Here is a 24,800-nt window from a genome sequence, read left to right on the forward strand (position 1 = left end):
ACTGTGCTTGGTGTAATAATGTGACGTGTTTCTCTTACAGACAGTATACAGATGCAAGCCAACCGGTCAACTTTGTTCTATATTGACGTCTTTGTTATATTCACGTATTAGACCAAGTTATTTCTTTTCTTTTTATTTAATTTTTTAATTTAAATTGTAGAGTAAAAATCTAAGAGAAATTTTTATATACATTGTTTTAAATATAACTGGTAAATGTAAAAATTGCATCCTTAAAATTATCTGAAAATAATTTAATTTTAATTTTAATTATCATCCTTTATAAACTATATATTAATATTTAGACGATACTAAATATGTCTTTCGGCCTCCACAAGTGCATGGTAAAAGACGAAATCTTTAGTTTTTAATTATAGCGATTCTCCACTTATCTCCACCCCTCTTGAAAATATGATGGTGGCCAACTCGTGGATCAGTGTTAATGAATACTAACACTCCATGAACATGATCAAGCTAGGAATGGAAAATTTTTACTTAATGATAATCTTGTTAATAGCTCAACTATAGATGCACATGAGACATGAACAATCATTTAATGAAACCAAATATATTAGGACTCTTGCTTAGTGTGATGGAGGTTGATTTTTACTTAAAAATATATTAAAATAATATTTTTATTTTATTTTTTAAAATTTATTTTTGATATTAATGCATTAAAATAGTTTAATGTAGAAATAGTAGAGAGTACTATCTAGGCCTCGTTTATTTGCTGGAAAGTAGTTTCTTTTTGAAAAGTGAATTCCGGGAAAGTGAATTATTTTTTAATGTTTGGTAGTGTAATGGAAAATAAGTTGGATTCTAGTGTTTGGTTATGTAATGAAAAATTAGCTGGAAAATAACTTATTAATGTTTTATTTTTTTTCAAGTTTATTAAAATAATGAGGAACAAATCTTACAAATTAAAAAATTGAATGAGAATGAAATTGAAAAAATATAATTTCATAAATTATCTAAAAAAATAATAATAATCAAAATAATAGAGATCAAATCTAAAAAATAAAAAAATTGAAAGATGAAGAAATTAAAATAATAATAATTAACATTTCATAAATTATTTCAAATAAAATAAGTAACAATCAAAAGAATGAGGATCAAATTTGATAGATAAAAAATTTTTAATTAAAAAATGATAAGGGAAAAGAAAATAATAATTATAAAAATGAGGACCAAAATTAATATAAAAATTAAATTCTAATGGATGAAATTGAAAAATAAATATTCAAAACAAAATATATATAGCAATCAAAAGTTTGAGGACCACATTTGATATAATCAACAAATAGTATGACATTTCTAAATTTTTTACAACTTCCAGAATGTGTTTTCCGTTCAAAATAAAAGAAAACACTTTTCTAGAAACCAACCAAATTTTTCTTTGACTATAAAGTGTTTTCCGTTGATCGGAAAATATTTTTCGTTGACTAACTTTTCTAATGACAAACAAACACGGGAAAATTTAAAAAATAATTTTTCAAAAACTATTTTCCAGGAAACAAACATAGCCCTAAGCTAACTTGGAAAAGTAAAAATTAACTCTAAATCTCTATATATAAAATTTCAATAATGTAGAGCTCGAGTATGCATCAGGGGTGGTGTTATAAAACACAAGTTGGAATGGGAAATTAAAGATAGGGTAAATTATAATAACATATACTTAGTAATCATAATAATTTTTTTAAGATAGATAAAAGAAATGTATAAATTAAAAAAATGATAGTTGAGATAAAATACTCATCGTTAGGAAAATTAACTTTTTTACTTTAATCTTTAATTAGAATTCATATTTTATTTATTTATTAGTTAATATATATTTTTAATTATTGTATTCATATAATATTTTTTTTAGAAAAACAATGCTGATGTCTACTTCCCTTACATTCAAAATTAAAATACAGTTCTACCTAGAACATATGCTGTTATATTGTGTGAAAGAATTTACATTCAAAATTAAAATACAGTCCTACCTGAAATATATGCTATTATATCTTGTGAAGGAAACAATTTAATTTATAAGTTTAAGTTGTTAGGTGAAGTTTTAAAATATGATTTATATTATTTTCTAACATATTTTTTCTAATAAAAACTTTTTTTAGCAAATAAATAAAAAAATAGAGATAGTGAAATTCGAACTCATGATTGCTAGATCATTAAAACTTTAATATTATGTCGAAGAATCAATTCAACTAAAAATCTTAAATTATTAAATAAAATTTTAAGATATAATTTATATTATTATCTAATATATCAGATATGTAAAATCTTATGTTCCGCTGTAAGAAAATAACAATAATACTTTGTATTTGATGGAATCAAAATAATAATATTTTATAACAAAGCGAGAATCTATTTTTACAATATATTTAGTGTAATCGGTCCTGAATACATCCGGGGCTGAAATGGAATCCTCCCATTAATTTAAAAAGGAAAAGAAAGAAATTGAAATGCTCGTGTTTTTTATTACCACTTTTATTTTGCTACAGAAGGAAACAGTAAACAGAGAGTTTAAATCAGGCACTTGCGAGCAAACACTGCTCCAGAAATGTCAGCAAGCGATAAACTAGCCCCGCCAAGTAAACGCGTGCGTATAAGAAAACTATAACGATCTCAGTATTCTACTACATGCCTTAGTGAAAACAAGCAGGCCAGCTTCACTGGTGATTCGGCACTTTTATGTAACCCACATGTGTAGAATTTGCAACCCTCGTCAGAGTTTGTAGATCATAAGTAATCCAGCACATAGATGTCTTTGTGTTGTAAAAGTAACCTGAACACTTGCAGTCACTGGAACATTCCTTCTCACAATCGTTCTCCTTCAAGGGTCCATTTCCATTTCCATACTTGCTCATGGAATGATCAACCCCTTCTAGTTTATAGTAATAGAAGTTCTTGTTACATACAGTTACCTTCACAGGTTCACAGCTCTCGGTCCAGTTCCCAAGCCCATTTGGTAATGGGCAACCAACGCATTGACTGTCCTCACAGAGCCCAAACTTGCCACATTTCTCTGGTAATTGACACTCACTTTCCCAAACACCTACATCTTTAGAGAAAAGAGTGAAAGTCACATCCCAAGAAGCTGAAGTTTCCTGGTTGTTGAAACTGTAGACTCTAAGATTGCCATCTACCCCAAGTCGGAGAAATGACAATGTGCTGTTGAAATTGGGCTTAGAGAGCACGGGTCCACCACCTGTAGAGAACTGAAGACTCAGTTCATTAGCCGAATTGATTAGCCTCGCATATTGTAGACGCCCTTTCTGTATGCTAAACAAAGCAGATGTGTAGTAAATGTATGGCTTGGGAGAGTTTGGACTCTTATAGTACATGGCTATTCTTTTGGGTTCTAATACTAGACTATAGGCTCCGTTTGTGTTCTTTTTGTCAGAGGCTCGACTCACAAGTCTGGTTACGGCTCCAACACGAAGAGATTGACCCACCAAAAGAGTATCAGTGGGATAGTCAAAACTTTGCCAGATGAAATTGCCCTTAGAGTCATGAAGCACCATGTTACCATTCGGTAGCATTTGCAAGCCTACAACACCTTTGTTGGCAGTGTTGGTTTGCCAAGCAACCCTGCCATCAGCATCGGCCAAGACAAGGTTTCCATCCTCACCAAAAGTGAGAGTGGCATCTTCACCAACTGGGTTGCCTCGGTTGGCTTCCCAAACAAAACGCCTCACTGCCGGTGACCTCCTCGTACCCATACGTATTGCGAGAGTGAATGCATTAGGGGTGGTGTTATAAAAGCAAACTTGGAAAACGGAGGCAGAGATGTCCAGGGCACGAAAATCTGAACTGTACTCTGAAATGGCTTCCGACCACTCTCCAGTATTGACTTTCTTAAATGTGGAATTTGAAGGGACAGTGGATTGGGCAACGATGGATACTGAGAAGAGCAAGAACAGAGAGAAGAACAGTGACCGTTCCATAGGGGTGGAAGATAGCATCTGCTTGTCTGTCTATGTAGCTCCTAAGTGGACTTTATATAAAACCATGCAGACACACCGCCCTTTATAGCAGATGAGGATGGCATGTTAGTAAATTGAAGGATGAGGTTCTCTGACTATTCGTACATCTTTGTGCCAAAAAAACATCTCAAGACTATTCGTACATCTTGCTTTTTAAATGTTGCTGGGCTGACTTTTGCGATTAATTTGAGAGAGAGAGAGCCCTTTTCCAAAGTAAGATCACTTTTTTTTTTACATTGGTTTACGTGGAGTCCTTGTTCACCACCACATCTGTTATTTTGCTGGCTACAGGACCTCTGCTCTAGATATTTTTTTCTAACAGATAAAAAAAATTTGTTAGACTTTTTCAATGTTTTTTAATATAAAAAATTCTTAGCATAGATAAGAAAACTCATACATTTTATTTAATTGAATAATATATGAGAATAAAATAAATTATATTTTGAAACCTCATTTAACAGCTTAAATTATTAAGTTGAGATAATTCTTTGATATGGTATCAAAGCCTTGATTACCAAACGGCCACGAGTTCGAATCTCATCATTTTGATTTATTTAATAAAAAAATAAACACAAGGTAATGTGGGTATGTGCAAGTTTTAAGCCCAAAATGCTTTCACTTGGGGGATGCATTAAAGAATAATATAAATCATATATTGAGACCTCATGTAACAGCTTAAGCTATTGAGTTGATAAAATAAGCACTAAAAATAAAACAAATTTTCCTCAATAGAACCTCAAGTGTTTGCTCAACTCTCTTACTTTGAAACCCACAAAACAAAATGTTACCTCATCATGTACCTTCGCCAAAATTGTTTTAATCTTGCATCAGGTAAATTTCTGTTTTTAAAATGCAAAAAAGATCATTTGAGCTAAGGACAACCCTAACTTTAAGCTAATACTTCTTTCTCAACCTATACCTTGTCAATCATCAACAAAATATCTCTTAGTGTTAAAAGGTATGTTTTGGGCCTTCGACTAAAGAAGTTTAAACTTCGAGAATACTTTTAAAATTTACATCTCTCTAATTTTATTTTAACAATTAGATTTGAATGGACATGATTCTTGAAATTTACGAGTTGATTCTAAAATAAAAAAATATGTTTAAACAAAAAGGTTATTGACCGAGTTTGCAAGGTCCTTGGTAGAAATGACGTTGACACTAAGTCATCCTTAAAAAGTCAAGCTGTTAAGAGGCAATGTAGTGTATCCTGAGAGGGATAACAGACAATAGCTAGATCGGCTAGGGAGTAAAGAAACACATAAACAAATGATGATTATATAAATCCATCAAAGCTATGAATAACATCTAGCGATGACAAATACCTCTTGATGATAAGCATAATAATGAGCACAACTAGATTAGTTGAGGATAATATTGCTCAATAAAAGTCTATGATTTCATAAATTCCATCAGTAGTTGAGAGTAATGCTACACATGGAGGTATCTTTATGTTTGAAAATATAGTTTACCCTTTGAAGGATGGCTATAATACTTGAAAAATGTTATCACATAAATGCATTAGTTGGGGGTAATTTGCAACAGTCATTGACAATAGATGATTTGATGACCTCCTTCATAAAGTGAGAGTAGTGGAGCGTCGCTTCTTCATAAAAGTGAGTGGGCAATCATACAATAATGGTTATGATATATGAAAAATGTTATCACATGAATACATTAATTGAGGGTAATTTGCAACAGTCATTGACAATAGAGGATTTAATGAACTCCTTTAGCAAATGAAAGTAATGGAGTGTCGCTTCTCTATTGAATTGAGTGAGCAACGGTGTAAGAATATCATAAATCAGGGTGTATCAGCTGACCAGGAGGCAATATCATGGCTAATAACTGAGTAGAGCTTCATACATCACCTAAAACTCTAGGTTGTACAACAAAGAAGCAATTAAGCACAATTGATCACGTGAGCAAAAATTAAGCGAACTGATGCAATGAAGAGGCAATCAAACATATTGATCACATGCACAAAACCTAAGTGGGTTGAAGATTTAAGTTAAACAACTAGTGGCCAAATCGGTAGTAGCGAACCTTTCCACCAATCAGAGGATGTTTTGCAAGAAAAGAAGGCCTATGTTTTCAACCAAGTGAGGATGCATGCATATCATCTAATCCCAAATCATTGCATAATTTTTCTTTTAGGAATTACATAAGAAATAATCCTTAATAAATTCTAGCAAGACTCAAACAAACAGGAACCTAACAAGGTTCTGAGCCAAGCAAGGCTCGATTTAGTTTTCAAAGCTCAACAAAGGTTCAACAAAGAAGGAATCCAATAAAATTCCAAAGCCCAGCAAGACTTAAGATAATCCTAAAGCCAGTAAGGCTTAGCAAGAAAGAGTCCAGCAAGAGTCCAACAAAAAGAACCTGGCAAGGTCTTGAGCCTAACAAGGCTCCAATGATTAAAAACCCATCAAAGTCTTGACAAAGAAAGAGTCTAGCAAGACTCTAACAAAAAGAACCTAGCAAGCTTCTGAACCTATCAAGGTTTTGAAAAAGAAAGACTCCATCAAGAATCTGGCAAAGAGGACCTAGAAAGTTTCTGAGAGGAGTAAGGCTCTAATGATTAAAAACCCATCAAAGTTTTGACAAAGAAAGCATCCAACAATACTTAACCAAAAGGACCTAGCAAGGTTATAAGCCTAGCAAGGTGCCAGTCATTAAAAACCCATCAAGGTTTTGACAAAGAAAGCGTCCAACAAGACTCTAGCAAAAAGGACCTAGCAAGGTTTAGAGCCTAGTAAAGCTCAAGTGATTAAAAACTCATCAAGGTTTTGACAAAGAAAGGGTCTACCAAGACTTCAACAAAAAAAGAACCCTGCAAGGTTCCGAGCCCAACAAGGCTCCTAATGATTAAAGACCCAACAAGGTTTCGGTAAAAAAAGAGTCTAGAAAGACTCCAACAAAGAAGAACCAACAAGGTTTTGACCTTAGTGAGGCTCTAAATGGATTAAAAAAAAGTCTAACATGGAAAAATCAGGAAAGGAAATCTCCATTCAATCCTATCATTATAAAATTAATCCTATAATCAGGAAGTCTCACTCTATTATGAAGAAGTTTTAGACTTAACTATGCAATTAAGACATCTCTAGCAAAATCCCTTCTCCAGATAAGTATTTTTTCACATGGGCATGTCGCTCATTATAATGAGACTATTTTGAAAAATCTTTGTATTTTTTACCTGGACAGGTCCCTATTACAATTTGACCTTTTTTTAAAAAAAAACTTTTGATTTTTCACCTGGACAGGTTACCGATTACAATGAGACTATTTTGAAAAATCTTCGTTTTTTACCTCTTGGGCAAGTAGCCCATTACAATGAGATCATTTTGAAAAATCTTTGTGTTTTTCACCTAGGCAAGTCGCCCGTGAAAATTTTACCGTTTCTAAAAAATATTTGCATTTTCCACCTATACAGGTCGTCTATTTTGAAAAATCTTTGTCTTTTTTCACATGGCAGGTCGCCCATTACAATAAGATTATTTTGAAAAATCTTGATATTTTTCACTTGGATAGACCGCCCATTACAATGAGACCATTTTGAAAAATCTTTGTATTTTTCACCTGGGCAGGTTGTCCATTATCATGAAGACCATTTTGAAAAATCTTTGTATTTTTTTACCTGGACAGGTCGCTCATTACAATGAGACCTTTTGAGAATTTTTTTTGTATTTTTTACCTGAGTAGGTTGCCCATGACAATTTAATTATTTCAAAAATCTTTGAATTTTACCTATAGGGAGGTCGTTTGATATAATTATACTATTTCAAAACATCCTTTTTTTCCATAAACATCATCTTTTTCTTTACAAATCCTATCTCCTTTTCTTTTAAGTGCATTTTTGAGCCCTTATATTTGCCTTTGAGCCTTATCTGTTTTTTCTTTTGAGTGTGCTTTTGAGCTCTCATCTCTAGATAATGCATCTTTGAGCCATATCTCTTCTCCTTTTAAGTACACCTTTGAGTCCTCATCTTCCAGATAATACACTTTTGAACCCTTTTTTTTTCTTTTGAGTGCGCATTTGAGCCTTCGTCTCCTGAATAGTGTGCTTTCTAGCACTATCCTTTTCCTTCTGAGTATGCTTTCTAGCTCTCGCATATCAGATAATGTACCTGCAAGCCTTATCTATTCATTCTGAGTGTGATTTCAAGCCCTCATTGCTAAAATTTTCATTAAAGATCTATCAATCTCAGAGATATCTGTGAGCATCGCAAAATTTTGGAAAGATGGACTATTTCTTGAGCTAGTAAATCCATATCCTTTTATCTTTTCTTCTTTACAAGGTTATTATCTAAAGTCTCTTACAAGACTTTCTATTATAAGGAGGGGAGAAACTGTTATAACCTAAATTTTAACCCTTTTTTTCTAAATATTTTCAAAATACAGAAAATCAAATAACATGTTTATGATGTATTTGTGTCATTTTCAACATTTTCAGTATCTTCTCAAAAGAATTCAAATTTCAAATTTCTTTTTAACGTGTTTAGCTTTTAACGCGTTATTTTTAAAATCGTTGATTTTTTCTGATCGAGTCAATGTTTTCTTTTTCAAAAAGTCAAAATACAAAAAAAAAAGAAAAATATAAAACCAATATTTAGATAAAAGGACCAAAAATGCAAATGAAGAAAATGAGAGACCAAATTGTTTTTGGAACCATGCAACGAGGGGCAGACTAGAAAATAATAAAATAAAGAAAAGCCAAAAAAGTATTTTTCTACACTTTTCTCTCCAAATCTCTTACACACAAAAAACCCTAGCCCCCATCATACCTAAGCAGCCGCCACAAAAAAAGAAAAAAGAAAAAAGAATAGCCACCCATCTCTAGCCTCTCCCATTTTTTTTTTACCAATTGTTCACCCTTCCCAGGTCTCTCTCATGTCCATAAACCAAAAAAAGAAAAACCAACAAACACTCCACCATTACCTGCAGCTTTCAACCTCCAGCCGAGAGACCCATAAAACTCTTAAATCCATTTTTGAATCCATGCCGCCAACCATTCAAAGGAGAGAACACAAAGAGACTCGTTTTCTTCTTCCTCACTATCACCTACACATTAAAACCCAATCTTCACTAATGTCTCTTTAACAGCAGCACGACGGTTGGCCACCACATTGGCGACAACGCCACTAAGATAAATGACCATTCTGTCGTTTTCATCGATAACAACTCTCATCTTGGCCAAGAGAAATAACCCATGTTCCAACCACCCATAGATGCCATCAACGCCAACGCTACCTAATGACCCTTTCACAAATCCACCAAAACCAAGTACCACCACATAGCTCATTGTCTCTCTTCTCTCCAACCACTATTCCTTCAAAATAGAAAGAAGAACCATCATAACAAATGAGCAATGAAAGCAAAATGGAGTGATGACTCGAACTCTAGCTTAAATGATGATGAAGAGCACGTTGCAAACATGTGTTTCATGGCAAATTGAAAGTGACAATGAGGTAATCTCTTTGAATGATGAATTTGATCTCTCTTATAATGAATTGCATGATGCATTTAAGATATTGTATGATGAATACAAGAAGTTAGATTTTGAGTATAGCTTATTGAAAAAGAACCATGCATGTTTACTTGTTGAGAAACATACTTTAGAAAAGAAGCATGCCTTATAGTTAATAATTGCAATAAGATGAACCAACTTGAAGAGAAAAACAAGACTTTAAAAGAAAATGTTGATAAGTTGAACATTGCACTAGCTAAATTCACTTAAAGTTCTAAGAAGTAGAAACCATACTTGCTAGTCAAATATGTGTTTTCAACAAAAGACGTTTAGGCTATCAACCTAATAAGAATAACAAATATTTAAAAAATTACTTCGTTAAAGCAAACAATCATATGAACCAAACCAAACATATAAGTATTGTAAAAGTATTGTTCACTTGATTTATACATGTCCTGTGAAGAATGACAAAGTGAGTAATATGACTTGGGTCCCAAAAGAATAATGGTGGAAAAGTCATCTCTAGAGACAACTCAAAAGAAAGATCATTAAAGTTGACAATATCGGAGATAAGTCATCTCCCTCAATAGAAAAAGTGTTTCTTGTAAATAGTTTAAAATATATTTTGCTAAGTATTAGTTAATTATGTGATAAAAGACTAGAAAATTATGTTTGACCATACATGTTAATCCTTGAAAATGATATAAAGTTTTATTTGATGGTAATAGAAAAAGAAATGAAAAAGTTAACTCAAGGTCAATAAAAAATATCATGGTCTCAATATCCAAAATATATTATAATTTTTCTTGATGGCGTGAAACATTTTGTTGATGTTTTCATTGAAAAAAAAAAATGTTACTAGCTAGCCGCGGAGCTAGTTTATGAACTATTACACTGAAAAAAAAATTTAAATTAAAAAATAGAGTTGTTAAACCCAATAGAATTCATAATCTAAATTATAAATTTGATGGATTAAGTTGTGAAGACTATGTCAATCTAATAGATCATCATTTTAATATTAAAAAATATTATTTTAATTTTTTTTAAAAAACTAAATTATATTTTTTATTAGTTATTAAAATTATCATTATACCGGTTAAATTAATTAAATTATATATTTTTTAAAAAACTATAATCTAATTTTAAATTTAAATCAAACAAGAGTACGTTCAAGATAATTCAAAATTAATCCTCATGTCATGTCGAGTTTAATTTGTTTTACTTTTAATCTTTTTTATATTTGACCTGTAGCGGTGGCCAGAAGACTAATACTAGTCAATCTATCTGGAATGACAGCTCGGAACATGGAGAAAATAAGAAATGTACGAGGCAGGCTACCTGTCCCTTTTGACTTTCGCTGACATTAGTCATCATTGGTCTAGATTGATGTCTTAAATCCATTAACTTGGTCCTTGGCCAAGCTGTTTTTGGAAAGTTCTGACCAAGTTGTCCGGCCATTAATGCAAAATTAGTATTAGGTATATAGACATGCATTTTCATAGAGGTTAATTTCAATGGTGAGGTTTTTTTTTTCTCCAGAAGAAAAAATATTTTTACACCAACACAACTTGAAAAAATAATTTTTAAATTAGCACAATAATTAATAAATATAAATAACACAGGCAAGATTAGGTGTTTTGTGCATGTAGTGTATGCATAACTCAAATTTCAATTTTCTTCTAAAAAATCAACATGTGTCTTTTATAAACAATCAATGAATATGAAATGAACAAAAATAATTTTTTAAAAAATATCATAGAAAATAAATAAGAGATAAAAGAGAGAGAGAAAAAAAAAGAATAAGATGTCGAAGATACATTATAACTCCAATAATAACACTCTTAATATTATTATAAAGATATCGATGAGATGAATTTATAAATACTATAGAAAGTCAACTTTGAAGTTGGTGATGTGATATCAACAAGTGAGCATATCGTTGTTCCTAGATGGCTTTTTTGACTCACTACTAGTTTTGAAATTAGCTTTTCATAATATCTTTATGAAAGTATTGAAAATGTTATAATTGAATCTCCAATGTGTTTCCAATGCTTTATTCTTTCATTCTTTTTTTTTCTCTCCTATCCCTTGTTTTCTTGTCATTTTATTTTTTTACGGTGATTAAATTATATTTGTTCATTTCATAGCCATTAAATATTTATAAAAAATTGCATGTTGTCTTTTGAGAGCATGGATTATTTTGGAAGAGAATTGAAATGTGAGCTGCACAAAATGCAACATGCATATGCTATGGTATATTAATTATTGTGCTAATTTAATAATTTTTTTTTCAGTTATAGTAGTTTTAAAAATATTTTTTTGAGAATGCTAGTATAGTAAAAAAACTCTTGGAATGTAGTATTAACCTCATACTAATCCAAAAAGGAAATAGCAAAGTCCCTCTCTCAGTTTTATTATTATTATTATTATTATTATTATGTGGGCTGTTCCGTAAATTTTGACCAAAAACCGACGGATTGAATCGTACCCAATCTTCTTCAAAACAGGCCAGCTGATTCCTTTCCATAGTCAGATGTCTATCAGACTATCTCACCTTAAGTTTCAAAAACCATTAGCATGATGCGTTGTTTGCCACTTTCTTTTTTGCTTTTGAAAACAGCATCAAAATATCTAGTATATGTTGATTGACATGAAACTATTTTTCTTTTTTCTTTTTCGTTTTCGACTTCTTTTATTAATGAAAAAATAAAATACGAATTCATTTTTCAAGAACAAAGACGATTTTTTCATTTAAAAAATAAGAAATATGTCAACATTACAACTATTTTTCATAAAAAATCAAAATCATAATATATAACAATTATCTTTCATAATATTCTATTCTAATTGTAGAAAGGTAATCCATATTTATTTATTATTATTTTTACTTGCCAAATATATAATATTGTGTCAATTCCCTATAATTTGGTAATCTTTCTTTTCATTGTCTGAGATTATGCTACCTATTATTTTTTTAATCTTAACTTGACACTCGAAATAAAACAAACAAAAGTGATGAAAGTAATAGAATGATTAAAATTGATAGAATTTATTAAAAAAATCATTATAACATTTAATAGTTTTACTGATGAAATTTTTCTGTCGGCGTAAGACATATATTTCGTCGGTAATTAATTTACCATCGAAATCACTGACAAAAATGCTCCGTCAGTGAATCTTTCATCGGTAATTTTTTGTTCATCGGTAAATCCGTTGGTAATAAAAAAATATTATTACCAACAGATTTACTGACGGAATAAACGAGTAAAAACAAATTACCCGCTTCATTCTGTTGGTAATTATTTAAAAACATTTAACAAAAAAATTCATTTTATAAAATTATAAAATAATTAAATTAACATAAATCAACACTCTATAATATATACTCAAAATGCTTGGAAAAAAGAATAAGAAAATCAACTCAAACAAATTTGCAACAAAATAAATAAAATGAAAAAATAAATTCAACTAAAAAAATTCATATGAAAAAAATGAAGTTGCAATTGCTAAAAATTTAAAAATCCTATAAATAAATCAACTAAAAATTGATCTCATATGAAAAAAAAATCTCACAACAACATTTATACAATTATTAAGAACAAAAACAATTAAAAATAAAATAAAAAAAATATAATGAAAAAAATCATAAAAAAAGAAGAAAAAAGAAAAATCTTACCTTAATATAGTTGCAAGTGAAGCTAAGGAGAGAGATAAAAATTTTGTAAAGCATATTAATTAAAAAAAACTAAGAGGATAAAAAAAAAAGAAGACATACCCTAGCATGGAGGAGGAGAAAAGGAGAAGAGGAGAGGAGAGAAGAGAAAGAAATATATATTGATGTTTTTTACATATAGTGAAGAAGAAGAAGAAGAAGAAGAAGAAGAAGACATACCCGAGCATGGAGGAGAAGAGAAGGAGATGAGGAGAGAAGAGAAGAGAAGAGAAGAGAAAGAAATGGTTATTGATGTTTTTTACATATAGTGAAAAAGAAGAAGAAGAAAAAGAAGAAGAAGAAGAAGTAGAAGAACAAGAAGAATACGAAATGAGTCTCTCTCTTGTGAAATAAGGGGATTCAGGCTTTTTATTGGGACGCGTTAGCGACGGTTTTACTGACAGATAATTAAACATTAATATTTTTTAATTATTCCATCGGTAATTCCATTTGTAATATTTAATTTAAAATTTTAATTTCATAAAAAGTTTTTAGAAACCGTCAACAATTACCGATGATTTTTCAATCCGTCGGTGATTCTGTCTGTAATATTTAAATTAAAATTTTAAATTAATTGAATTTTTTCAGAAAACCGCCAAATAACACCGATGACTTTTCAATCCGTCGGTGATTTTTTCTGTAAAGAACAATAATTAACAGTGTAATTGGAAAGTGAACAATTTTGGAGCTCTCTGGAAAATACTGATGAAAAATTTCCGTCGGTGATTCCCTTTGTAATTGACATGATGAACAGTGTTCACAGTTTACCAACGAATTTACTGACGGATTTTACCTATGAAATTTATTCCGTTTGTAATTCCGTTGGTAAAAATAACACATCATAAATTTTTTTTTTTGCTTTGTTTTAATTTTTTTCACACTGTAATTCCCATGAAATATTTTCGTCAGTAAAATCCCTCGAAAATTGATCGACGAAAATATTCTCTCGGTATTTCTGTTTTTATTTATCGATTTTCTGGTAGTGAATGTTTTTAGAAAATATTTTGGAAATAGAGTCAAATTTTGGGTTATGAAAATTACCAAAAAAAAAAAATTGTCCCATTAATGAGATTTATACATCATTAATGATTTAGTTTTATAATATAACCGGATAATTGCTTAGGAACATTTACAAATTACGCTGAATTAATTTCCATGACATTTCTAATAGAGAACAAATAAAATATACTAACAAGAGCTAATTCTCCTTTGAAAAAAAAGTGTTGACATAAAATGAAAACATTGTTAACTAGAATAGTGTAATTTCACACCAAAAATATTAAAACTAGTTATTAGGGGCATTAAAGTCTTTTTACAATGCATATTAGTCATTATCAAATTGATTAGGAGTAAATAAGTATTTTATTATTTCAAAAGCATTGTGAAACGACAAAAATGCTCTTAAGAGAAAAAATTTAACACAAGCATCAATAGGCATTTTTGGTATTTGAAAAATATAAGAAGTAATAAAAAAGCAAAAACATATTGAAATGACCAAAATGCTCTTTAAATTAAAAAAAATAAAAATAAAATGGTGTCAAAGAGCTTTTTTATCTTTTCATGATGCTTTTTTAGTTATTATCATGTTAACTAAGGGAAAATTTGGTATTAGGCTAAAAAAGATATAGGCATGTATGACACCCTCACTAGCATGTTGGAAGTGCTCGCCCCCTTCGTGTACCACATCTCGAAGGTCACAAATACCCTACCTATGTGATGTTGGTAGGGTTGTTGTGTCCTCTTCTTTTTATAGCGGTGCATGTCAATAATGGTTAGATGATTTATCATTGGTAGTGCTTTCTTTTTTAGTTCTTCTTTTCTCTTTTGAAAAAAAAGTGTTTAGATAGAGTGAAAACATTGTTAACTAGAATAGTGTAATTTCACACCAAAAATATTAAAACTAGTTATTAGGGGTATTACGGTCTTTTTACAATGCATATTAGTCATTATCAAATTGATTAGGAGTAAATAAGTCTTATATTATTTCAAAAGCATTGTGAAACGACAAAAATGCTCTTGAAGAAAAAAATTTAACAGTAGCATCAATGGGCATTTTTGGTATTTGAAAAATATAAGAAATAATAAAAAAGCAAAAACATATAGAAATGACCAAAATGCTCTTTAAAGTAAAAAAATAAAAATAAAATGGTGTCAAAGAGCTTTTTCATCTTTTCATGATGCTTGTTGCGGGGGGCGCGACATCGTCTAGCGACAACGGAGGCTCTGTATTGTGCCTCCTATGTGAGGGGTGTTGTGTTGGGAAGGGTTTTTGGATTTAATCATAAAATTATGATTAATTTTTAGGAGTCGCCACCTAGTATTATGGTCACTAGGAACCTATGGTCTGCGAGAGTCTGGGTAAGGGACTGGTTGTGTAAGGGAAAGACGCATCACCCCCAGTGCACCCTACCTAAGGTAAGCTGCATTGTTGTTTGATTGTTTTTTTTTCTAAGTCGGGTTTCTATTCGTTGGTTTTTCTAAGGCTCAAGGCAGATCTCTCTTCATGAGAGAGTCTCTACCTTATTGGGTTAAATCCTAACCGTTCTAAAGTCTAAATTTTAGCATCATATTTCTACACTTTGTATCTTTAATACCTGAGGGTGTACTTTATCATGTAATTTTACACATAAATATTAAAGTCTACATCTAGATCCTAAAAAAATGGAAAAAGATTTTTGACATGTTGGCCAAATCCTAATGGATAATCATAAACTGGTTACGATATCTATTTTTGGATTTGTTTTAAACATGAAAAAGATGCAATTTTTGTTTTTTTTTGAAAAATATGCTTGGAAAATTTTTAGGATTTGGCCGTATGCAACAAAATATTTTTTTTGAAAATGTTTTTAAATTTTCTTTTGAAATATTTTGGAGAAAACCGGGTATTTTAATATTAGATTTGTATTTTACACTATAAATATACAACCCAATATTATGAAAAATTGTTAAAATGTTTTTGAAATCGCAATTTTTAAAAAAAAGATTTTTGATTTTTATTATTATTTTGTCCACTGGAACTGTGGATGTGAATTATAATTCACGTTTCACTGTTCAAAATTGTGGAACTCTCATGGGGAAGACGAAGAACTAGGGGGAGGGTAGCGGACCACCTAGCATGGCGGTGATGGCTGACTGGAAGGGGAGGATGACCTAAAACCGACGGTGGGGTTGGCTGCAGATGGTTGGAGCGGCTGCAGCTGGAAGAGGAAGAAAAGGAAGCAATCTGCAGAGGGGAGAGAGACGTTCACGGTGGCTTATAACAGACGCAGTGGTGGCTGGCTGATGGTTTTGGCAACATGTGGTGGTGCTGGTTGCTCAAGGCGGAGCTGGAGGAAGAGACGTTGACGGTGGAGGAAGAAAGAAGAAGAAACAGAAGAAGAAAGTCTGCAGCGGGAGAAGCAGGAGAGGAAGGAGAGGAGAGAGACGCGGTGTCTGCTCTACCACTGGTAAACGTCTATTGGTGCAGGAGAAAGGTTTTTGTGGTGGAGCTGGTGATGGGAAGACCAGTGATGGTGTGCTGTCAGTGGTTGCAGCGGTGGAGGGAGAAAGAAAAACAGAAAAACAGAGAGAAGGTGGTAGAAACCGGGAAGAGGTTGATTTTTTAGCTTATTTTGGACCCAATTTTCTTCTCCCTCAGGCCATCAAATCCATCTCTATTTATAGGCGGTGGAAGAGGGCAATCTCGTCTACACAAAGGAAAAATTTCAGCCCTTGATTCTGTTGGGAAGGATCCCAACCGTTGGCTTAAAGTAGGCATGATGCACTGTCAAATTGTCAAATCTACAACTGCAGGCTGCTTGAGTTGGCATGTTTAGGCCGGTGCCAGCACATATGGGTTGTCATTCAGACTGGACTATTCATATATATCAATAGAAGGACTGTAGAGGATCATTTTCGTGCAAGTTTGGCTAAATTTGGTAGAGTATAGAGGCATTAACTGCACCTGCAAAGTAGGTAACCTAAGCACTTATTTCAAAGATTTAAAGAAGATGAACAGTACCAAAGTTCTGATTTTGGCCAAAGTTCATTTCAGTCCTCCCTCTTTAAATTGCTTTCAATTGAACCTCTAATTGACCCTAAAATTTTGCAATTAAGCCCCTGATGAACTTCAATTGGATTCCTGAAGTTACACGCCTATTGCGATATGGTCCTTGGTCTCGGATTTCTTCAATTTAGCCCCTAATTGACCCAAAAACTTCAATTTTCTTGCAATTTGGCTTATAATTTCAATCAATTACCTTGATAAAAATTAAATTTGATCTCTTAAAATTCCAATCTCCTCAATTAAGCCCAAATTAAGCTCATAAACTTAATTTTTCACCAATTAAGCCCCAAATAAAATTAATTTGACCCATTTAAAGTATAATTAAGTCCTTGCACTTAATTAAATCCTTCAATTGGACCCAAATTAATTCTTAAACTTAATTAAAATTTAATTTGGCCCATGATTAAATCAAATTGGCCTATTAAAAATTTAATTATGTTATTGGACTTAATTTTTATGCAAATTCGTCCAATAATCATTTAATTTGACATTGAACTTGAATTTGCATTTTTTTTCCATTTTTGGGCATAATGGGGTATAATTAGGCCTTGAATTTCCTCCAAGAAATTGCAGCTTGATTCCCCGACCTGCTTTCTCCACATTGTCAGCCTTGATTTTATTTTTTGATTTTTATTTTGAAAAAAAATAAATTTTAGGGAATAACTCAGAATTGGATTATGACAATGCTTTTTTAGTTATTATCATGTTAACTCATGGGAAATCTGGTATCAAGCTAAAAAAGATATAGGCATGTATGACACCCTTACTAGCATGTTGGAAGTGCTCGTGCCTTTGGTGTACCACATCCCGAAGGTCAGAAATACCCTACCTATGTGAAGTTGGCAAGGTTGTTGTGTCCTCTTATTTTTTGATGGTGCATGTTAATAATGGTTAGACGATTTATAATCGGTATTGCTTTCTTTTTTAGTTTTTCTTTTCTCTCTTCTCCCCAAAAAATTGCAGCTTGACCCTCGTTATTGTGGATATTTCAACTTCAATTCTTATTATTTTTATTTCTAATTTTTTGCCTTAGCATTTTTGTAAAAGTTTTATTGGTTTTCAATTTCATCATTCAATCCAAATTTATGATGCCCTCTTTTTTATTTGTTCTTTTCTCTTTCCTCCTAAAATATTACAGTTTGACCCTCTTTGTTATGAGTATTTCAACTTCAATCATTATTCTTTTTATTTCTAATTTATTTCCTTGGTCCTTTATAAATTTTTTATTGGTTTTCAATTTCATCATTCAATCCAAATTTATGATATTGTTTTTTTTCTTATTTGGTTGTCATTGTTTTGATTTCTAATTCTTTTCTTGACCTTCTTGTAAAAGTTTTAATTGTTTTTTATTTCATCATTCAATCAAAATTTATGATATATTATTTTTACCAATTTGATCTTCATTATTTTTATTTCCGTTTGTTTTGTTAAAATTGTTTTTCTTTTCAATTTCACTTATCAATTATTATTATTATTTTTTTGTAAATTTGATCTTTATTTTTTTAATTTTGCTAAATTAATTTTTCTTTTCAATTTCACAATTCAATCAAATATAAAATTTATTTTGTATTTTGACTTTTATCCTTATTCTTTTAATTTCTATTTATTTATTTTGAATCCTTTTATATAATTGAAATTATTTTTTTTAATTTTATTTTTCAATATTTGTTTAATGAGAATTAAGTTTTATGATTTTTTCAAATAGGGTGCTTTGAGTGTAATGACCCGGGTCACATACTTGTAAACTTAACATAGGTTGGCAATTTTTTTAAATGGGCTTTCTATTTTTTATTTTTTTTATATTGAGTTATTCTAATCTCATGATCTGTGTCGTGAGTTTAGCAAGATATCCTGGATTGACTCGACTCTAATTATCGAGGTTACAAGTTTTTCATGCTAACTCAGGTTAACTAGCGTTGATTTTTTAGGTTCTCTTTTTTTAACGAAAACAAAAAATTATTATTTTTAAAATGATTATGATTATGATAACATGAGAAAAAATAGTTTTTCAAAAATAGAAAAACAATATAGTTTAATTCACAACCTATTAGAAATTCTAATTAGAATTGAAAATTTAAATGAAACGAAGAGCTGTGATTAGATATTTTAAATTTAATTTACTTAATCAAGTTTAATAATATTATCAAAACACCTTTTGTGAACTTAATATTCTGTTTTATATTTTTTTTCTTAAAATTTAATCTGACTGAGATTGAGCGTGAACTGGTATACTACTAGAAGGTGTTTGTTACGCGGTAGCTTCTGCTTTTAAAGCTCACCGCGTAAACTTCATGTTTGGTAACATTAAAATGCAACTGGCTTTTCGTGTGGGACCAACCACAAGAAGGTTAACTATATAAAGTATAAATAATATTTATAATTTAACAAAGAGTTAAAGAGATTTTTGAGATGTGAGATTAATATGAGGATTAAACAATGATAAAAACAATTGTTAAGGTTAGAGGAACTCCTAATAGTATTAGAAATAAGTATAGTATAAACTCTTTTTATTAATCAACTGAAAACCACACACAAGGAAGGTTCCAATCGGATGATTTATCCTTAATAGTTCATTATAAATTCACAACCTATTAGAAATTCTAATTAGAATTGAAAATTTAAATGAAACAAAGAGCTGTGATTAGATATTTTAAATTTAATTTACTTAATCAAGTTTAATAATATTATCAAAACACCTTTTGTGATCTTAATATTCTGTTTTATATTTTTTTTCTTAAAATTTAATCTGACTGAGATTGAGCGTGAACTGGTATACTACTAGAAGGTGTTTGTTACGCGGTAGCTTCTGCTTTTAAAGCTCACCGCGGAAACATCATGTTTGGTAACATTAAAATGCAACTGGCTTTTCATGTGGGACCAATGTATTTTTTCGTGAGAGCTTCTTCTCATGTCTTCTAACCTGGATAATTCACCTGGGCACTGTTGGCATGAATAGTGCAATGATTATAACTACTTATATTAATTTTTTTTTATTTTTTTAAAATTATATTTTACTCGAAAAACTAGTGTTTAATATTATTTAATAACACTACTTAAATTAGAAGATTCTGGCATGATGACATAACATTTGTGGAATTTGATCGTAATTTCAATTTTGTTTCTGATGATATTTTATTTGATTTGATTGCACGCTTAAAAAACTATGAAAACTGTAATCCTTATCAGATGAATTTCATACATGATGAAATTGTAGATAATGTAATGGAATAATAAAAATATTTGATATATAATATTATTTATTTAATGATGTAATAATTGTAGTTAAATCTACAATATTTAAATTAAAAACTATCAATATTAATATATGTATATTTTAATTATTTTATAACCTCAATTTGAAAAGTATATTTAATTAAACACATTAAATTATCTTTTATTCAATCTCAATTTCAACTATAATTTTAACCAAATATATATAAATATCAAAATAATTTCAATAAAAAAAATAATTTTTATAAAATAATTTTTTTTAAAATTACAATTATAAAAACTACCTTATTGATATTGGATGCACGAAACTAAAGATAAACATAAAAGTTATAGCAGTGGACGCATGTCTGTGCCACTAAACGCCAAGGCCGTGGCGGCTAGAAGTACATGATGGCTTTCCTTTATTGCGATTCCTTCAATTATTTTTGTAATCTTTGGACGATTCAGCTCATTTTGTTGGGTTTTCAGTAGCAATTAAAGCCATGAGAGAAGAAAAGCAACATGACTTGTCTGGAAGTTCCGCATCATCTTCCTGCCTGAGTGTGTGTAAATCATTTCTGCGATCATGGCCAATTTTGATTATTATGTGTGGTTTATTTTAGAAGAATATAAATTATATTTTAAAATTTTATTTAATATTTTAATATTTTAAATTAAATTAATTTTTTATATAATATTAAAATCTTGATAATGTCATGAATTTAAATATTTATTTATTTAATAAAAAATAAATATAAAATAATACGAGTACTTATAAGTTTCAATTTTGAAAACATTTTATTTAAAAGAAATATATTAAAAAATAATATAAATTATATTTTAATTATTTTAATTTGATATTTTTTCATAATTACAATAGGTGAACTGATTACCTAATTACACAGGAGCAGACAAAAAAAAACAAAGATAATTAATTTGGATTTCATAGAATAGAGGGCAAAAACTTTATTGACCAAAGAGCACACCGTTATAGACCTACGTGGGCAATAGAAGACAAAATAATAATAACAATAATAATGTTGATGTATGACAATTTCAGAAAACCTTATCGTGAATAGAACAGGTCTAAAATGATTTATTATAGCTGCCTTTAACTGCTATAAAATGGAAACCTGCAGGCCTTGATTTTACATGTCCAAGCCATTCCATCCAAGAACCTATTTAGAAAAAACAATGCCTTCCCAGCTTAGAGTCTCTCTTTTGGCATTTCTCTCAATCATTTCCTTAATTGCGCAGGCTACAGCAGTGACTGTCCCTCTATCTTCCACATTTAAATATGTGAATGAAGGAGAGTTCGGGGATTATATTGTAGAGTATGGTGCAAATTATCGAGTCCTAGACCCTTTCAATTCTCCTTTCCAGCTTTGCTTTTATAACACCACCCCTAATGCATTCACCCTTGCTCTGCGCATGGGTACCGTCAGGTCTACATCAACAATGCGTTGGGTATGGGAAGCCAACAGAGGAAACCCTGTTGGAGAAAATGCCACCCTCACCTTTGGAGAGGATGGAAACCTTGTGTTGGCGGATGCTGATGGCAGGATTGCTTGGCAAACCAACACTGCTAATAAAGGAGTGGTTCACTTCCAAGTGCAACCCAATGGTAACATGGTTCTTCAAGACGTAAAGGGCTACTTTATTTGGCAAAGTTTTGACTATCCCACTGATACCTTGTTGGTGGGTCAGTCTCTGCGCGCTGGAGGTGCAGCTAGGCTTGTGAGTCGACGCTCTGAGAAACAAAACTCAAATGGAGCGTATAGCCTGGTAATGGAGCCCAAAAGATTGGCCATATATTACAAGAGCCCAAGCTCCCCAAAACCCAAGCTCTACTACACATCTGATAGGTTTAGTGTTAAGAATGGTCGTTTACAATACGTGACATTCCAAAGCGAACCCGTGACAGAGGAGGGATTTTCCTATGATTTGGCTTTGGAGTTCTCTACTGGAGTGAATGCCATACTCGCTACACCCAAATACAATAGCACATTGTCATTCCTTCGACTTGGAGTAGATGGAAATGTGAAGGTCTACACTTACAATGATAAAGTGGACATAGGGGCCTGGGAAGTCACCTTCACTCTCTTCCCTGGTGGTAAACCTTGACCAATCAAGTTGCTTACAAATCCTACTCATGTGGGTTACATAAAGGCTCCTAATCAATAAGGTAAGCTAGTAAAATGGGGTCACTGTTATTTTGTTCCTTAGATAAAGATTGGAAGGTTTTTTTTTTCTTAGTTGATTGTCGACTACAATAATAAATGAGATTTTTGTATTTCAGAAAGGGTACGCACTTTCTACAAAAATTTGAAAGGAAGCCTATAGTTGGCCAAGAAGAATAAAAAGGAATTGAATTGTTGTTCTTGACATTGTTATGCTAGAATATAGATAAGATAATTATTGATGAATGCATTATGAAGAAAAATCTGAATGGGGGGGTGGTTGGGGGTGGGGGGCCGTGTCTTATATTCTTTGAGCAGATGGATGAATCAATTAGATCGACATGTATTTTTGTACTCTTATAATATATGATGAAATTAAAAATGGAATATGAAAATGAAAAGAAAATTGTTGAAATGTACTGTTTAAAAAAGCCAACCTGCTTGAAAGAAATGAAGAAGAAAAGGGGACCAAAGTTGTTAATAAACAATTATGACAATGTTATATGTATGAATTACATAATGAGATTGATGATGGTGTAAATGAAAGGGGATGTATATAAAAAACATTAAATTTGTGTAATATTAATTTAAAATTTAAAATTAAAATAAATGTATTAGAATTCAGATTTTTCTTTTTGAATTGCGGTTAAATGACGCATCATATGTGTTCATGTTGGTATAAGAGAGGTAGTAGGATCCATCAAGCAACAAGGGTTACAACACTAGCATAAGCACCAAGTAGGTGTTTTCACCTCCATTATATACACGAAATTTCTTAGAGTTTGCATAGTTAAATAATTAGTTTAAATTGTTTATTTAATATTTGTGACATGAGTATCAATATGAAAGTAAGTTGCTAGACTAGCTGACCGTATTGAGGCTAGTGACATTCATATTTGGATGACTGAGATACAATAGCTAGACTAGCTTACCGTGTTGGAGTTAGTAGCATCCATGTTTGGATGACCATGATATAATAACTAGATTATATGACCATATTAGGGCAAAGGCATCTATGATTGGATGTTTGAGATATAATGAATGACATAATCAAAGAGTTGATGTCTTATCCCAAGTGCAAGAGTGTCAAAGTAATAAATAACTCAGTAAGACCGGGGTCGATCCACCATAGGAAGGTTAACTATATAAATTATAAATAATATCTATAATTTAACAAAGAGTTAAAGAGATCTTTGAGATGTGAGATTAATATGAGGATTAAACAATGATAAAAATAATTGTCAAGGTTAGAGGAACTCCTAATAGTATTAGAAATAAGTATAGTATAAACTCTTTTTATTAATCAACTGGAAACCACACACAAGGAAGGTTCCAATCGGATGATTTATCCTTAATAGTTCATTATAAATTTTTAACATGATCATATTAATTATCTTATATTAGTAACACCATACTTTTAAATATTGTCAAGAATTCATGATGTTAACTTATGTTAACAACAAATCAAGTTCCTTTCATAGCACATGTGTAGTTATACCATACGATTGGCTATAAAAGTGCTAAGCATTTGTTGTATCAAGTGTTATACAACACAAATCTAGATTAACCATTTAACAAGTAAGGTATTAAGAATTAATAAGATAAAAAGATAATACATGTTAATAACAAATTTTTTTGGATATAAACATTGAAGTCCATATTGAGTTTATATTGTACATATTCTAACACCATTAGTGAAACTTTTACACCTTGACAATATTAACTTAGCTAGACACTATGAAGAAGAGAAACATAAATAAACAAAAGGAAAACATGATTATATAAGTATAGTAAAGGAAATGAAATGCATAAACAAGAGATTAAGAAAAATAAAACTTGAACATTACAAAGAGAGAAAGCAATAAAGTGATCTTGATCTTAAAACCAAGATACCTAAATAAATGGAAAATGCCTTCTTTTATAGGCTAAAATTCAGAACTATTTATTTGGTAATTGATTATTGATGTAGTGGTCAACTATTGATTTAGTGGACTTGGTGGACAACATCATTCAAGTATTTTGGCTGGATGAAATGTCATTGATGCAATCATAAAATGACAAAGTTTTTCTCATGAAAGTTGTTGGAAATAATCTCTTCTTTCCACCCACAACATTTTAGAGCATTTGGATCACTACAGCTCGAGATATGGCTAAAATACCGAGTAGTGCTTCTGGTGGACGTAGTGGATAGCCTTCAAGCTCT

At 31.0% G+C, this 24,800-nt stretch overlaps 2 protein-coding genes across 2 annotated transcripts; one reads left to right on the forward strand and one right to left on the reverse strand.

Annotated features, from left to right (window-relative positions):
- Positions 1-2,450: 2,450 nt before the first annotated feature.
- On the reverse strand, positions 2,451-3,980 carry LOC133680935 (epidermis-specific secreted glycoprotein EP1-like). The gene has a single exon (XM_062103984.1). It carries the CDS (start codon positions 3,960-3,962, stop codon positions 2,667-2,669), a length of 1,296 nt encoding a protein of 431 aa, XP_061959968.1. The 5' UTR covers positions 3,963-3,980; the 3' UTR covers positions 2,451-2,666.
- A 17,597-nt stretch (positions 3,981-21,577) lies between these two features.
- LOC133681084 (epidermis-specific secreted glycoprotein EP1-like) lies at positions 21,578-22,802 on the forward strand. The gene has a single exon (XM_062104176.1). The coding sequence runs from the start codon at positions 21,612-21,614 to the stop codon at positions 22,539-22,541; it is 930 nt and encodes a 309-aa protein (XP_061960160.1). The 5' UTR covers positions 21,578-21,611; the 3' UTR covers positions 22,542-22,802.
- The last annotated feature ends 1,998 nt before the right edge of the window (positions 22,803-24,800 follow it).

Source organism: Populus nigra, chromosome 1 (assembly GCF_951802175.1).
Source record: "Populus nigra chromosome 1, ddPopNigr1.1, whole genome shotgun sequence".
NCBI lineage: Eukaryota > Viridiplantae > Streptophyta > Magnoliopsida > Malpighiales > Salicaceae > Populus > Populus nigra.